This window comes from Tauraco erythrolophus, chromosome 5 (genome assembly GCF_009769465.1).
Source record: "Tauraco erythrolophus isolate bTauEry1 chromosome 5, bTauEry1.pri, whole genome shotgun sequence".
Lineage (NCBI taxonomy): Eukaryota > Metazoa > Chordata > Aves > Musophagiformes > Musophagidae > Tauraco > Tauraco erythrolophus.
In genome coordinates this window covers 14,202,337-14,217,663 of record NC_141469.1, presented here as the reverse complement: position 1 = coordinate 14,217,663, position 15,327 = coordinate 14,202,337, and the positions used below count along the sequence as shown (strand labels likewise).

At 46.1% G+C, this 15,327-nt stretch overlaps 1 protein-coding gene across 1 annotated transcript in view; it reads left to right on the top strand.

Annotated features, from left to right (window-relative positions):
• Positions 1–6,126: 6,126 nt before the first annotated feature.
• RNF150 (ring finger protein 150) overlaps positions 6,127–15,327 on the top strand; it is a 120,524-nt gene continuing 111,323 nt past the window's right edge. The window contains exon 1 of the mRNA XM_086612085.1: positions 6,127–6,592. Coding sequence (XP_086468211.1) covers positions 6,127–6,592 — 466 coding nt within the window. The remainder of the gene's footprint in view (positions 6,593–15,327) is intronic.

Genomic DNA, 15,327 nt, shown 5'->3' with positions numbered 1-15,327 from the left:
TGAGCTGCTGACCAAAGCCTCCTGAGAGTAAAGAAAAGAGGTGGGATTTCTTAGCTACCCTGTGGCGTGTATTTTCCATAAATTTGCTTTTGCCTGTGCCCAGTGCAACACAAGATCACTGATCTGTGGGTGCATCTAGGTCCTGTATACAATAAGGCATCGACTTTGCATGCTCTGAATTACTTGCTGGAGGATCTTCCCATTAATGGTAAAGGGAGCCAACGCACCTAATTTAGGCTTTTTCAATACCCTGCAGTGCCATCTTCAGTATTTTTCAGGATTAAGATTCCCAATTTCCAGGTAAATCCCTACTTCAGCAGAATTTAGGCAGCCTAGTCTTTGAAAGCCTAGCTGTTGAACCTTTCGCCATTTTACCTCTTGGCAATGATTGTCCCAATAGACTGAGATAGAGGCCTACAAAACACCACGGGATTCCATAACAGAGGAGCTTAGCAACCTGGAGGAGATTGCTCATCTTTAACTGAAGCAATTTCTAGCCATTGCCTTTAGATTGTTTTGGGTACAGACACAGAATCCAGCACAATCCAAGCATAACAAGTTACCTTATAAACCAAAAAGGGTATAAACTAATGAATTTTACCTTGTGAAAAGGCAATCTAACAGAGTATTGTGGCACATACTAGAGGTAGTCATGTAGTGAATTTCAGTGTGTCATTTGCTTGTTACTAGCTTTTACCTAAATCCAGCTTTGAGATTCTGTATATCGAGAATCTGGAGCTGGAGTTCCCCACATGCCACTTCTCACGCACTCAAGTTTGAATATCCTGGTCTTGTAACTTTCTACAAGGTATAGTTCAGCTGGAATTATTCCCACTTCAGAAGTGTGGAAAACGAGGAGGAGAATTTGTAATATATTATTACAGTCATAAATAAGGTCCAAAATTCAGAGATATGCTTCCCCACCCCAATGCTACAGACACGTAAAAATGATTCTCAATAGTATATAAAAGTAGAGATTGTGCTTTTCATTGTAACCCAGGCAAGGTGATTTGTGATCATGCTGGATAAGTGCCTTCTACGCTTCTGTGGAGGCTGAAGTGGGACAAAAGTGCCAGGGTTTGGGTTTTTTTTAAGCAGAAAGCAAAGGTTAGAGTACAGTGATGGCAAATGTCTTGCTGGCCTGAGAGGAAACATGTTTGCAGCTGCTTGGATGGACATTGAAAGCACAGTGTTCTTGTGCCAGGACCAGAACAGAGCTCTGGGGAGCCAGGCAAAGGGAGAACCTCAGGTGCTTCTGTGAACAGAGACAAATAATATGAGAAGAACCACCATTGACTTATACCAAACTGAGTGATGATAAGTCAAAGCATTAACCCAGTTAATTGTGGTTCAGCTTTCAGCAACAAAAGTAATATAATATTCTGTTGTTTTTATTCAGGAGTACATTTAAGGTGAGAAGTGACCACTAGATTATAAATTAGTTGTGAAGAATTTCCTATCTTGCACTTCAAGAAAGCGTGCTTTCCAGCGGTTTGGTTTGGGTTGTTTGGGGTTTTTTTGTTTAATTTGATTATAAGAGTAGATTGTCTTTCACTTCCCAGGACAGTCTCACTTCTGAATTTTCTCCAGTGCACAATCACTGTTTAATCAGCTACTGTTGCTGTAAGTTCCATTGTCTAGTTTAAACTTTCGTTCTTGTTATGCCTTTATCCACTAGCTTAAAGAGCCTATTAGTACCTGCTGTTATATCCCTGTGATGGTACTTACACAGTGTAATCACATCGCCTCTTTTCTTGAAAGGCTGAATAGATTGGACACCTGAAACCTCTCCCTGAGAGGAATTACTTCAAATTATTTTTAGGGGTCCTTTCTTAACCTTCTGTAGTATTTTGATATCCTTTTAAAAATGCAGATACCAAAACTGGACATCTTCCAATATCCGTCTCCCTGATGCTTCATGCAGAGAGAAAATCGCTTCCCTACTCTTACTCGTTACTCCTCTGAAACATCCGAGGATAGCTGTGCTCTCTTTTGGCCCCTTTTCCCTATGAGTATAGGACAATTCTTTCCTACTCTGACCCCCAGATCCTTCCCTGTGTGCAGAGTACACCACACTCTCCCCAGTTCTGCTCCCAAGTGGCTGGCAGTTTCGGTCACCTGGAGTCGTATTTTTGCATTGAGCTCGATTAAAAACACGTTCTGTTTCAACTGCCCTCATCTTACCTGGTCCTTAGTAGGTTACACGTGCAGTGAGAACGTCGTGTATCGTTGAGTAACACGCTTTTCGAAAACCTGTTATGGGCATGGCTGTGCAACTTTACTAACCACACTGATAATTTCCTCACAAAAACATGAATCGTGTTTGCTTCACAGGCTACTTCCCATGAAAACGAGCTTTATCCATACACTGGATTTTTGCCTCTCCTGTTTTTCTTGGGGTTGGTTATTGTTAGGCTAACCAGCCTGTAACTACCTGGTCACCATAATTAGTTTTTCTGGATCTTATCAGAAAACTGCACACTCAGTCTTTCAGGATTTTCCTGTTATGCCAAGATTTACTCAAAATAGTGTGTCATCGTTTAGCCCAAACCAGCAACTAAGAACCTCGCAGCTGCTCCCTCACTCCTCCTCCCACCACCCTCCCCGCACACCCCCCCGCCGCCCTGCACCAGTGGGATGGAGAAGACAAAAGGCTCCAGGGCCGAGACAAAGACAGGGAGGGATCACCCACCAATTACAGTCATGGGCAAAACAGACTTGACTTGAGGGTAAATCAATTTAATTTGTCACCCATCACATGAGAGAGCATAGTGAGAAACAAAGCCAGATCCTAAAACCACCTTCCCCCCACCCCTCCCTTCTTCTTGGCTGTACCTCTTCCCTCCAGCGGTGCAGGGCGATGGGGAATGGGGGCTGCAGGTCAATTCATCCCACGTTGTTTCTGCCTCTCCTTCCTCTTCAGGGAGAGGACTCCTCACACTCTTCCCCTGCTCCTGTGTGGGGTCCTTCCCACAGGAGACAGTCCTCCATGAACTTCTCCAACATGAGTCCTTCCCACAGGATGCAATCAGTACCCATCAGACTGCTCCAGTGCAGGTTTTCCCACAGAGTCACAGGTTCTTCGAGTGCAGCCACCTGCTCCAACATGGAATCCTCCACGGACTGCAGATGCATCTCTGTTCCACTGTTTATCTCCAGCAGCATGGGGTCCTTTCCTATGAGAGACAGCTCTCCATGAACTCCTTTGGGCACAGCCATCTGCTCCAGCATGGGATCCTCTCCCACAGGCTGTGGGTGGGTCTCTGCTCCACTGTGTCTCTCATGGGCTGCAGGGAGACAGCCTGCCATCTCACCATGGGCTGCAGGGGAATCTCAGCTCCGGCACACCTCCTCCTGCTCCATCTTCATTGACCTTCATGGCTATTTAGTTGTTTCTCTCACATCTCCCTCCTCTCTCCACTGCAGCCACGCCAGGCCCAACAAGCCCAACAAACCTTGGCGGTCCCAACAGGACAAGCTCTACCCAGCAGGTGTCCCAGGAGCAGAGCGCTTTGGAGCACTCCAAGCTGCACTGCTGCAGCCACCACCAGTCGAGTGGTGGAGAGTGGCGAGATCCAGGAGGTCAGGGGCCAGCCTCTCACCTCCATCAGCTGCAGGTCCTGCCTGGTACAGGTTCCTTTGTCTCTTTTTAAATATGTTATTCACAGAGGTGATGATTGGCGTGGCCCTGGCCAGAGGTGGGTCCAGTTTGGAGCTGGAGAAGCTTCTAGCAGGTCCATACAGGGTCTATCCCCATAGCCCCTCCCCTGCTACCAAAACCTCACCATGTAAACCCAACATGTAGTGTCAGAGAGCTGATTATGCGCCCTCCCACCCACTCTTTCGGGATTCACACATGCCGTTTTTCTGGGTCTGCTGGTTTTTGGGTGTTCTTAGGAGAGGCTTCTTAATCTTTCTTTATGAGTCACTAATCTGGCAAACACGTCTTCCCTGTCTTTCCAAATATAAACCTGAAATATTTATTGATCATTTATAGCTTTTTACCTTCTCTTCTAACAATACTTCTTACTCTACCAAATATACAAATGCTTTATTGCCCGTAGCCCTTCCAGGCATGGATTTTCCCCTTGTGGCTTTTGCTTCCCTTATGAAATCTCAACGCTTTCTAATTAATGTTGATTGCCATCTACTTTGAACTCCCAGTGTTAGTTCAACATGGTAATTTTTTCTTCTTAGTTGCTGACTTCATTTCTCCAGGAATGGGCTTTCAAGGAAAGTTCTCTTCTTGTTGATGGTAGACTTTTTGGCAACCCACTGTATTTCCTTCTAAACTTCTCTGGTTTATTCCCCTGTTTGCCTGTACATTTTTCTCCCAAATTGTCTTTTTTCAATTTTGGGGAAATAATTTTTCCAAAGCAGCATGTGTGTGTGTTTAAAATATGGTTAAGGCTGTCGCCTGAGAAGGCTCTGGGGAGACCTTCAAGGGGACCTCTAACAAAGATAAGGGGAAAGTTTTTAGCAGGGCCTGTTGCAATAGGATGAGGGGGTAACGGTTTTAAACTAGAAGAATGTAGATTTAGACTATATATAAGGAAGAAATTCTTTACAATGAGGGTGGTGAAGCACCAGAACAGGTTGGCCAGAGAGGCGGTAGATGCCCCATCCCTGGAAACATTCAAGGTCAGGTTGGACAGGGGTCTGAGCAACCTGATCTAGTGGCAGGTGTCCTTGCTCACTGCAGGGGGGTTGGACCAGAAGACCTGTAAAGGTCCCTTCCAACCCAAACCATCTGTGATCTCTTTGGTTAGATCAATGGCAGCTACAAACATGAACTGGAAACAGGCAAATATTGACACTAGTGAGATACTCGGGCATCTCATCTAAATGAAAGGGAATGGTATTTCTAGCAGCAGATTTTAATAACAATGGGGCTAAAAAAGGCAATATGTATTAATCTTGTGAGAAATTCTTCTGCTACTGAACATAGTTATGGAAAAGCAGAATTTTTGCTACTCGCTTGCACTGGGATAGACAAACATAGAGTCACTTGTGGTTTGACCCTTTTGAAAGGCATTTGAGTCTTGGCCAAAACTCATTTGAGGTGTTATATACATTGAAAAACCCCAAATCCGGGCTTTCCCTGAGCCAAAATGAAACTACTCTTTTCCATCTCTGTCTGTGGAGTTCAAGTGTTTCCAGAGAGCAGCTCTGCCATTCTTTGAGGTTTCACCTTCCAGGGTCTCCGTATTCCTGTCAGTCCCGCACCTGATTGCGGTAAACGTGCCCGTCAGCATCAGTCAGCAATGCAGAATAAGAAATTTATTCGGTTTGTGTTTTAAAACCTGACGTACGTGCGATGATCCCTCTCAGCTGCGTGGCGTAATTACATTAGAACACCCACGTTCCCAGTTTTTCTGACTTGTCCTAACAGCCGTCAGGAAAAGAGAAGATAATCAAAGCTGAAACCACGGATCGGAGGTGTGACCGACTAATCGCAAAGCACCCCGCACCCGGGCTGCTCCCCCGGGATCCGCTCTCCCCCCGGGATCCGCTCTCCCCCCGGGACGGCCGGCGCTCGGGCCCCGGCGCGGCGCGCGCGCCCCCGAAGGCGCGAGCCGCGGCGGCTCCCCCCGCGCGCTGCCGCCCCTCCGCCGGCAGGTGGCGCCGCCGTGCCGCCGCGCGCGCCGCTCCGCCCGCGCTCGGCGGCCTCCGCCGCCGCCCCCCGCCGCCCCGCACCCCGGGCGAGCGCAGCCCTGCTGCGGCGGGCCGCGCCGGGCGTCCGCAAGGGCCGGGCCGGGAGCGGGAGTAGCGCCGTGCGTGTGCGCGTGGAAATCCCCCTTCCCCCTCCTCCGCTCGGCTGCCGGCCGGGCTGCCAGCAGCGGGGGAGGCAGCTGTGCGGGCAGGGCGAGGGAGGGGAGAGAGGGGGAGGGCGGAGACGGGGCCGGGGCCAGCCCGAGGAAATCAAACGGCCCCGACATGAATTAGGCAGCGGGCTGCAGAGGGGAGGGTCCCCCTCTCCCTCTCCCTCTCCTTCCCCCTCCCCGCACAGCGCCCGGCGGGAGCAGCGCCGCCCCGCGCGGAGCCGGCGGCTCGGGGCGCGCCACACGCGCACGCACACGCGGGCAGGCGGGGGCGGGCTGGCCGGGGCGGGGGGGGGCCCGGCAGATGAAGATGGCAATGTCTGTGATCCAAGCGTGCCGCAGCTTGGCTCTCTCAACATGGCTGCTGTCCTTTTGTTTCGTGCATCTGCTGTGCCTGGACTTCACCGTGGCCGAGAAGGAGGAGTGGTACACGGCCTTCGTCAACATCACCTACGCTGACCCGGCGGCCGGCAGCGCCGAGCTCCGCAGCGAGAAGAGCGAGTGCGGGCGCTACGGCGAGCAGTCGCCCAAGCAGGACGCCCGCGGGCAGGTGGCCCTCTCCGCCTCGCCCAGCGACCGCTACGCCTGCGACCCCGGCACCCGCTTTAACGCCCCGGCGCCGGGCAAGAGCTGGGTGGCCCTCATCCCGCGGGGCAACTGCACCTACAAGGACAAGATCCGCCACGCCGCCGCCCAGAACGCCTCCGCCGTGGTCATCTACAACGTGGGCTCCAGCAACGCCAACGAGACCATCACCATGCCCCACGCAGGTGAGCCCTGGCACCCCGCCCGCGCTCCGTGGGCGCACCCCGGGGGCTGCGGTGAGGGGCGGTCGGGCCCCGTTGCCCTGTGCATGGCAGCCGACTCTGCCGTCCCACATCCTTGGGGTGGGAGCTGGTGAGTGGGGGGCAAGGTGTCCTTGTACGTCCTGGCAGGGAGTGGGGTGGGCGGCGGGCTCGCCGGGTGGTTGGTGCCCATCCTGGGGGCCGTGGAGCACCTCTCCATGCTGCCATGGCCAAGGAGGGGTGTGCTGCTGGCAGCAGTGCACGCTGGTGCTCCAGGGGTGAAAAGTTTGGGAGATGGAAAGTTTGGGTCTAGTCGGTGGAACGAATGGGACCCTGAGCCCACTGTGGGGCACTGATGTTTTGGTGTGTCCTGAGGATCCTCTGGCAGGTGTCGTGTGGGATCGGGTGTGACTGAGACCTTCAGAAGAGAAGCATGGTGTTTACGGTACAAGCTTATCAGGAGATGCAATAAAGCAGGGAACAGAGTGTCCACTGTCTTGCCTACGACAGTGTAAAAGCTGTGGGATTGCAGAGGAATGCCGACTATCTGATTTATTGAGAATATGAGAGATTTATGTCCAGGACTGGGTGTTGTGGGGGGGTGTTCGCTCTCCCAGGTGAACGTTCCGATGGAGTTCGTGCTCGCGGTGTCAGCGCGTGGGTGCTCGGGTCCCACTGTGTGCTCCTCAACTAGAATCGAGCAGAAATCCAGTCATTGGAAACAACCCAAACCTTGGGTTGTTGCCACAAAAAACACTGGGTTTGTAACAATGTTTGATCTGAAATAATGTTGTTTTAAAAACAGATTGCCAGATTTATGTTTAGGGACAGTGTTTTCTGCCAGGGTTCACTGGTCTTTTATACCAGCAGCCTATGCCATGGAGACTAAAATGCCACCTATTGTGAAATCTCGGTTTGGTTTGCATCCAGTAACTAATCATGCCCAGCTGTTTCATGCCAGTTGAATCTTAGCAGAGTTGGGGTAAATTGAAACACAGAAAGGCTGGAAAACAGGATGTTGTTCTAATGACATTTTAAATTTCCACAGTAAAGTAGCTAGCATGGATGTGCTGAAAAACAATTTGTTGCCCAACAATAATGCTATAATACTGTTAATGCAAAAGTAGCGCTTTTGGAACCTCTCGTGTGTAGCCACTTTGAGAGATTAACCATTTATTTGGGCGAATTCGTGTTTCTTTGGTAGGACTGGTGGAAGATGGGGGTGTTTTAGTATTTTCTCTTGGTTTTGTGAGACAAGTAACTCATAACTTCTTGCGCTTCTTAAAACTGTGCTTTATAACCTGCACCTGGCTTAGTAGCTGTTCAGATTATACTTTTTGGTACTTTTCAGTATCACAGATTATCTACGAAGCAGTATGAAGTAGCAGGAGCTTGGCATGCTTGTGGACCCTTGAAGTGAAGCTCAGGCTATTTCAAAACTTAAGATCCGTTGCTTGTTCTTGTCTAGAGAGTTTCTCTAAAACAGCCTACATGTTGGATCAATTAATTGTTTGCCTCTTTTTAAAGTATGCACTAAGCTGGTTTCCCACACAAATGGTGTTTTATTAAGAAACAGTGGGAGTAAAAAAATGTGTCTAACCTTTTAAAATGTTAGAGCTTTTGTTTGTTTTAAAGTCTAAAATGAAGTAAGCAGGGAATCTTTCTTACTCAAAGTGGCCTCAGCCTTCAAAAATCCAAACACTGTATCCCTTATCTTGGGGGCAGCTTCTTTTGTGTCATATGACTACTTACAGTTTATTCTGAGAATACTTTTTGAGTACTGAATTGATACTCAGCAGTGTGATTGTACAATACCAGAGGCTGGAATGAAAGGAAACTTGCAGAAAATAATCTGGACTTGTTGAACACGGTCAGTGAGACTGAAGGGCTTTCCTGATTGGTTGTATGAGGTTGTCTTCGTTTTAAGGATTTTTGTTCTGTGAAGTTGAAAACTGGTTGTTGGTCCTACCTTAGGGAAAACCTGCCTTCTGCATACAGTCAAAACTCAGAGGAGTTTTAGAGTGTAAGCCTGCTGGAACAGGAGGAAAAAGAATTATTCTTAACCAACTATTGGACAAACTATCAGGGATTCAGAACTGGATTTATCTCTACTTTTCCTCTTGTAGCACCATTACAGTCGGACAAAGTGAATGTAGAAGCTGTGTGACATTATCTTTCTGACTTGCAGCCTTTGACGTTTGCTCGGTCGCAGTCTAAGTGATAGCACAAGATTCAAGGGAAGAATGAATCAGGTTCTTGGTTTCTGAGTTCAGCAGCATCTGCGGTGCTCTGCCCACGCCAAATCCTGGAGTGGGAAGAAGAAAATTCCATCCTGGAAAATACTTGGGGGGTGAGAGGGGAGGGTGAAATATGACCTAAAAAGCAATTTAAAAATCAAAAGAAATATGATGTTACTCTCTTTTTTAAAAAAATAATTTTCTCCCATGGATTTTTTTTTTTAGATTTCCTATAAGCTTAAATAAACTCTTTTTATAGAGAAAACAGTATGTCCTGTTGCATAACAGTGTGGCTGCTGCCCTTACTAAAGAACTATTACTCCTGAGAGATGCTTTCCCTTATGTATGTTCTTCTCTTCTGTAAGCTTCGCCTTCTTTCTTTCGCTGTCATTTTTTCTCTGTGCTTCTTTTTCTACTCCTCTCACTCTCATTTCTTCATCTCTGCCCCTGTGCTTCATTCCCCCTCTCGACCACGTTACTGTGCTACTTCGTAGAGCGACACTTTCTTCCCAAAGGTCTCTTTCTCCTGCCAAAGATCTTACCTCACAGCTGTATGTTGAATTATATTTCCTGTTTTCCGCTGCGATGCATGCCAATGACCCTTTGCTAACATGGTGCCTCCCGATTTTGGAATCTATAGGCAACTGGAGCAAGAAAACATTATGGAATTTGAAGGAGGGTTGGTAGACCTCCCTCCTTCCGACACCCTCACCACCCCCAGATCAAAACCGGAGTGGTATGTAGTGAAACTTCTTGTGGAAATCTTCAAATACAGCTTTCCAGGATTGGTTTGTAGCACACCAGACAGAACAGAGAAAATGTTTGATTTGAACCGGTTTCAGTCACCGTATCAAAAGCCTTTGCTTTCAGGGGGCCTGTACTTCGGTTGCCACTTGCACATCCAGAAGAGTGAGGTAGAGTGGTGACATCTGCATTCCCAGGGAGCGTGGAGCGCTGTGGTTCTCGTGCTAGGAGGCACTTAGCTTTTGCATCATCTGCCACAGCCTTTTGCAAACCGGCATCTGTATTTTTATTGGCTTGAAGTATGGTATGGGAGCTGTGAGTCCAACTTTGTTTGCTTTTTGACTAAGTAGATTTTTAACCAGAGAAGGAACAAAAACATCTAGAATTTCTGTTTCAGATGCTTTTTTATTTCTTGTAAATCAACTTTTCTAGTAGAAGAGCACTCTAATAATATAGAGGATGTACTTTTTGCTCTAAAAGAGTAATCCATGTTATTGGCTAGGGTTTCTGACTGGCATTTTTTCTTATTCAGAACAAATCAGCTGTTATTCAGGTTAGAAGAGGCTCTGGCCACTGAGTCTACCTTTAGTAACTTAGTACTAATGGGAAATATTCTTACTACCTGTTGTAGCACATCTTAACACTTCCTCTGAGCTCTCAATAGATACAGTGAGGGAGCCTTCTAGGAGATGTTTCAAGGTGAGAACTTGCCTCTCTCCAGCTCTTATTTGAGGGAACCTGGGTTGACCACTTCTAACTTGGGCACCTGCCAGGTGCTTGGGACTAGGGAGGGATGTTAACTGCGACTGTACAGGATTCATATGTGGCTGAAAATCAAATCTGTATTCAGTACAGTTTGTAGCATTCAGTTTGGATTCTGGGGTGCATCAGAATATCTCACAGAATGGATATGATTGTTGTATGAAGTAAATTGCATCTGAAGGATTTTGCATCAGAAGCAGATGTGACTCAGGCAGCTTTGCATTCCCTGTGTTCTGCTTTTCCAGTGCATGCCATCACAAATGTTACGTCACGTGCTGCGCATATGGCAGCCCGTTCTCAATGAGAGGCAGGCGCCTCGTTTTTTGTGATGGCTCGTACACGCCGGCAGCAACTGTCTACTCTATCTTTGAGCCATGAATCTCATATGTGGTCTAAGATGACTCTGTCTCCTCCCTCCCTTTTTGGCCCTCAAGCGCAGCATGCGCGCGCTGGATTGCGTGAGGAGGGCATGGCCGTCCCACTGCCAATCCAGATGCGTTCCTCCACACGTGCTGTGAATGTGGCCAGCCTTGATCCATGCACCTTCGGTTCAATAACAGCTTCTCCCCTTGTACTCAGATTTTTGTTCTGTGATTAATGACTAGTCTTGCCTTTTACATGTTTCAAGGTGTGCTGGTAGTAGTTTGGGCTTTGGGTTCCCTTGTAGATTTGTAAGTGATGTGCAAATTAAACAGTGAAGTTGAAGATTTCTCTCTTTACAGACTTAATTCAGTACTGTAGCTACATTTGTTCCTTTACTAAAACAATTGTTTTCCTAAAGTTTTGTTGAATTCTAATGAGGAGAATGTGCTGACAGCATTCACGCTGAATTTACATATGGATTAGTGTGAATTATGTGAGGGCTGGAGATTTCAGGCTTGCAGGGCCTGCCATAATTATTTTTTGTTCCAGGCGCCCAGGATTCACTCCTGATAGAAACCAACTTTGGGGGAGGGAGATGGAGATCAGTACATCTCTGAGCCTTATCCATCATGAAATTGAGGCATGGCCAAGGTGTGCTGCCATCCTTAGGAACTCGGAGGAGCTTCTGGTTCCATCATATAGGCCTGGCTTTCAGTAGCTTTTGGAAATCTGGTTCTCTATATTTATCAAAATCAAAGATTTATAACATTGTCTAGAGCCAGCAGCAGTGCTGGCAAACTGTCTCACAGCGTTGGCTAGTGAGCCACGCTTCTGCCTACTAGCTCTGCTGTGGTTCAGTGCTAGACTTCTCTGCTGCAGATGTGTTCAGGTGTTGGGGGGACTTTGTGGTGTTAGGTGACTGGTTTGGCTTTAACTGAATGAAAAGGGATTAATTTGACCTACAATGGCGAGGACAACAAAATAACCTTAGTCTCTGGTGCTACGTGGGCAACCCCTTCAGCGCTGGGGCACTGAGTTTTGTCGTTAGATGAGATGCTTTTTGCCTCGTTGAATCTCGCATCTTCTTTTGACCTCACGACTGGCTTGCGTGTGTCCTTCAGAGCCCGCTGCACTCAGTGGAAAGACAAAGAGTCCACTGAGCTTTGGATCAAGTCATAAGGTACAGCTTTCCCTACAAAGCGGTGAAGTATCGATTCATTGAAGATTGCATTGGTCCTTCAAGCTTACTGATTGCAAAAGCAGAGAGATTTCTGCATGCCCTTCGGTTATCTGCAGCATTTGTTTGCAGTGATATTCGTACAAGTGCTGTCTTCAGATCTCTGCAGTAAGAAGTGACACAGCAAGAAGAAAATCTTCCTCAGAAACAAATCCGTATCAGTGTTGATTCTAACTGCTGCCTGTTAGTCTGGGGCACCTCCTTTTGATATACTGTCCTTAGGAGAATGGCTTGCTTTTAAAGAAAGTGTTGGTTTGTTCTAGTCCTGTTGATATTTTGGCTTTAAAATGGTATATGTTGTCTTGGGTTATTAGAATACTGTGGCAGTCTGTGGCTAGTGTGTTAACTCCATTGTAGCTCACTAATTCATGCAGATATATTTCTGTCTGCCCCCCTTCGTTGTGCATCACAAACCATGGGAACGTTCTCTGCAGAACGGGAGAGAAACCTACAGTTAGTTCAGTGTTGGCACATTAAGAGTCTCTTCCTGGTAAGAGAAGAGGACACTTTCTACTTTTCTCATGTAAGTGAAGGACTAAAAGCACCCATTATTTTGCCGCGCTTGTTCGATGGAGCTTACAGTGCACTGTCACGTGAGACGATGGAGTTTTGGATGACCTCTGCCTTTTTACGCCACGAGCCAGGCTGATGGAGAGTTAGATCTTCGTGAAGGGATAGCCCAACGACTTCTCTACTTCCCAATAACTTCTGCACAGAAACAGCTCGGTTTCAAGACAAGCCCCACTTCTGCCCCTTCGGTTGCATTTGAGTACTAGTCACTTGACGACTTCTTTGGTACAGAAGGGAGTGAACAGTACAATCATTGACTCGTAGGAACCAGATATGGAAAAGACAGAGTAGTCCATGTCATCTGTCACCTTACTAATGCAGGACTGCTTCCTGCAGTGTTACCAGCTACTACTGTCACAGTGCTTTTTGCTTAGCATCTTGCAAAGGATAGAATCTTGGGGTGCTTCAGAACTAAATGCAGTCTATGTGAGCAGCAGACTGGTGCTGAGGCAAGACATAAAATGTAAGAGGATATTAAATAGTAATACTATATCTTGCAATAATATTTAATTCTCATAACTTCCACAAAGTCATCTTGGCAGAGGCATAACTGCTCAAAGATAAGGTTTAAAACCAACTGTATCCATTGTACCACAGAGTTTAGGGAAGTATATGGCAGTTGCAAGAAGAAAGAGGAGGCAAAATATTTTGTAACTGGTATGGCTAAAGAGACTTACTCTGCTGTGTCTTGATTCCATAGTGGGATGTGACCCAGGACTGGGGTCCGGCTCTCTCCTCATTTCACTCCATGCTGTTTTGGTTTCTCTGGAAAAGAAATCTAGACAGGTAGTCCACCAGTCAGCCATTGCACAGTTTGACCGGGTCCTGCATGTGGATGAGCAGAGGTCAGGGATCCCCCAGGGTATCCTTCTTGTTCATGAGTGTATTTAGATGTGGTATCTTAGAAGATAATTCTATTAAGAACTACAATTTCTACTACTGGAGGAGAAAACCCAGATCACTGGGGTGAAACCTCAACTTTTAAAATTTACTGTATTAAAAGTACCAGCTTTGTATCTACTGTCTGACCTACCGCCCGTATTAGTGGATGCCAAGCTTCACGAACCTACAAGTTTGCTAATGAATTTGCTGTGAATTGGACATCATCAATAATAGACTTACTGTTCTTCAGTGCATTTTGTGGGCCCCTTAGAAGTAATTCTTCAGCCAGGACAGGTTGAAAATTACTGATTTAGGTGCCTATCACCCTGATGGAAACAATGTTTTTTAGTTGAAAAATGGATGAGTGGAAATGTCTCTTCTTTCACCACTTCAAGTAGATGGAGAAAGGTTGTAAAGATTGGTTTGCTTATGAAACAACAATACCATGCAGCTGTGTTTTACAAGAGAGGCTTAACGAGGGCATTATTTATCTTTTGGCTCCTCTTCAATAACTTATTTGAGATAAACCTTAGGAAACTGAACTGAGGAGAACTAAAGAAGATGATGAAAAGATTAACCTGTTTGTTTTATTTCTCTTTGACACTGAAATATGAAAAGCTGGCCTCTTTTATTCTTTGCTACGTAAAGATATAATAGCTTTTTCAAATAATTGTTCACTTCTTTTCCCTCTCAAGAGTGACTTATAAATAACATCAGTAAAGCAAAGTGCCTGTTCATTTGCTTCTGACAATATAATCATAGTGATATTCAATTACACTGCTAGACCTAAGGGTCTGTTGGAGTTTTGATCTCAAATTTGGTGTGTTTAACTGTGTTTATGTATGTAACAGTTGCTGCTGTAACTCGGAAAGGTAGCCCATTTTTTTAACCTCATGATTTTCAGTTGGAGACAAAATTGGTGGAACAAAATGTCTATCTTCTTACTTCCCAAAACACAGAAATGTAAATTACAGCCATGTAACCCCATAGAGTTCTGGTTTGAGTATATCTTATATACTCCTTAAACACAACTAGAAGCATTATATCCACATAGAAATTGTAGTTCCTCCAGGGATACATGGAATAGGGTAAGTTGGCAAGTACTCCTTTATGCTGCACACTTAATGAGATACAGCTTTTAAAAATGAATTTCTATTCGATAGTGTCTTGAAGCCTTTATCATGAGAGAGGACCCCTGGCACTGGGGTGTTCCATAACAAAGCAGTTCTCTCTATACCCTCTTTTACCAAGACAGCCCCCTACTACTGATGTATTTGTCTATGAACCATCATTTGTCCCTGTACATTGGCTTAATTAGATAGGATATTATTCTTCATAGTTTTTTCCATACCTTAGGCTTTCTGCCTTTTTATATGCTCTTTGGTTTGCCTCTTACTGTTCAAATATCTCCTTGCAAGGCATTTCTTTTTTTGCAAGTCATTGTAAGAATATCTCACCAGATAATATATGTATTTTAAAGAGAATTATGCATCACATTGATCTCTGGCTCCTAGCTTTATAAATCACACATCATTAAACTGTACTCTTCTATTTATTGCTTGATCTTGCAGTCCTTGTCAGAAAATTCATTTCTAGCACGGTCACTGTTATATTGTGTTGAATGTGTCTGACATGACACAGCAGCACTAAGAACAGACTCAAGAGCCTAGTTAGGTAAATTCATCTTTAGTTAACACGTATGTCAGATCTCAAGATTACTGTAAAATGTGTCAGCATTAGTTTAATATATGTTGTGGGTCGGCTGGGTTCAGACCCAGTACAATGAGCTGTGTGGCTTTACTGTTTTGCCTAATTTGATTTGTGGAGCACTTGAGAAGCTTTTGCACCTGGATGTTACTGTCACACTAGCTGAGCAATTCCAGTTCCTCATGATCAAAGCTCTGGGTGTCTAGCAAGTTTCACTA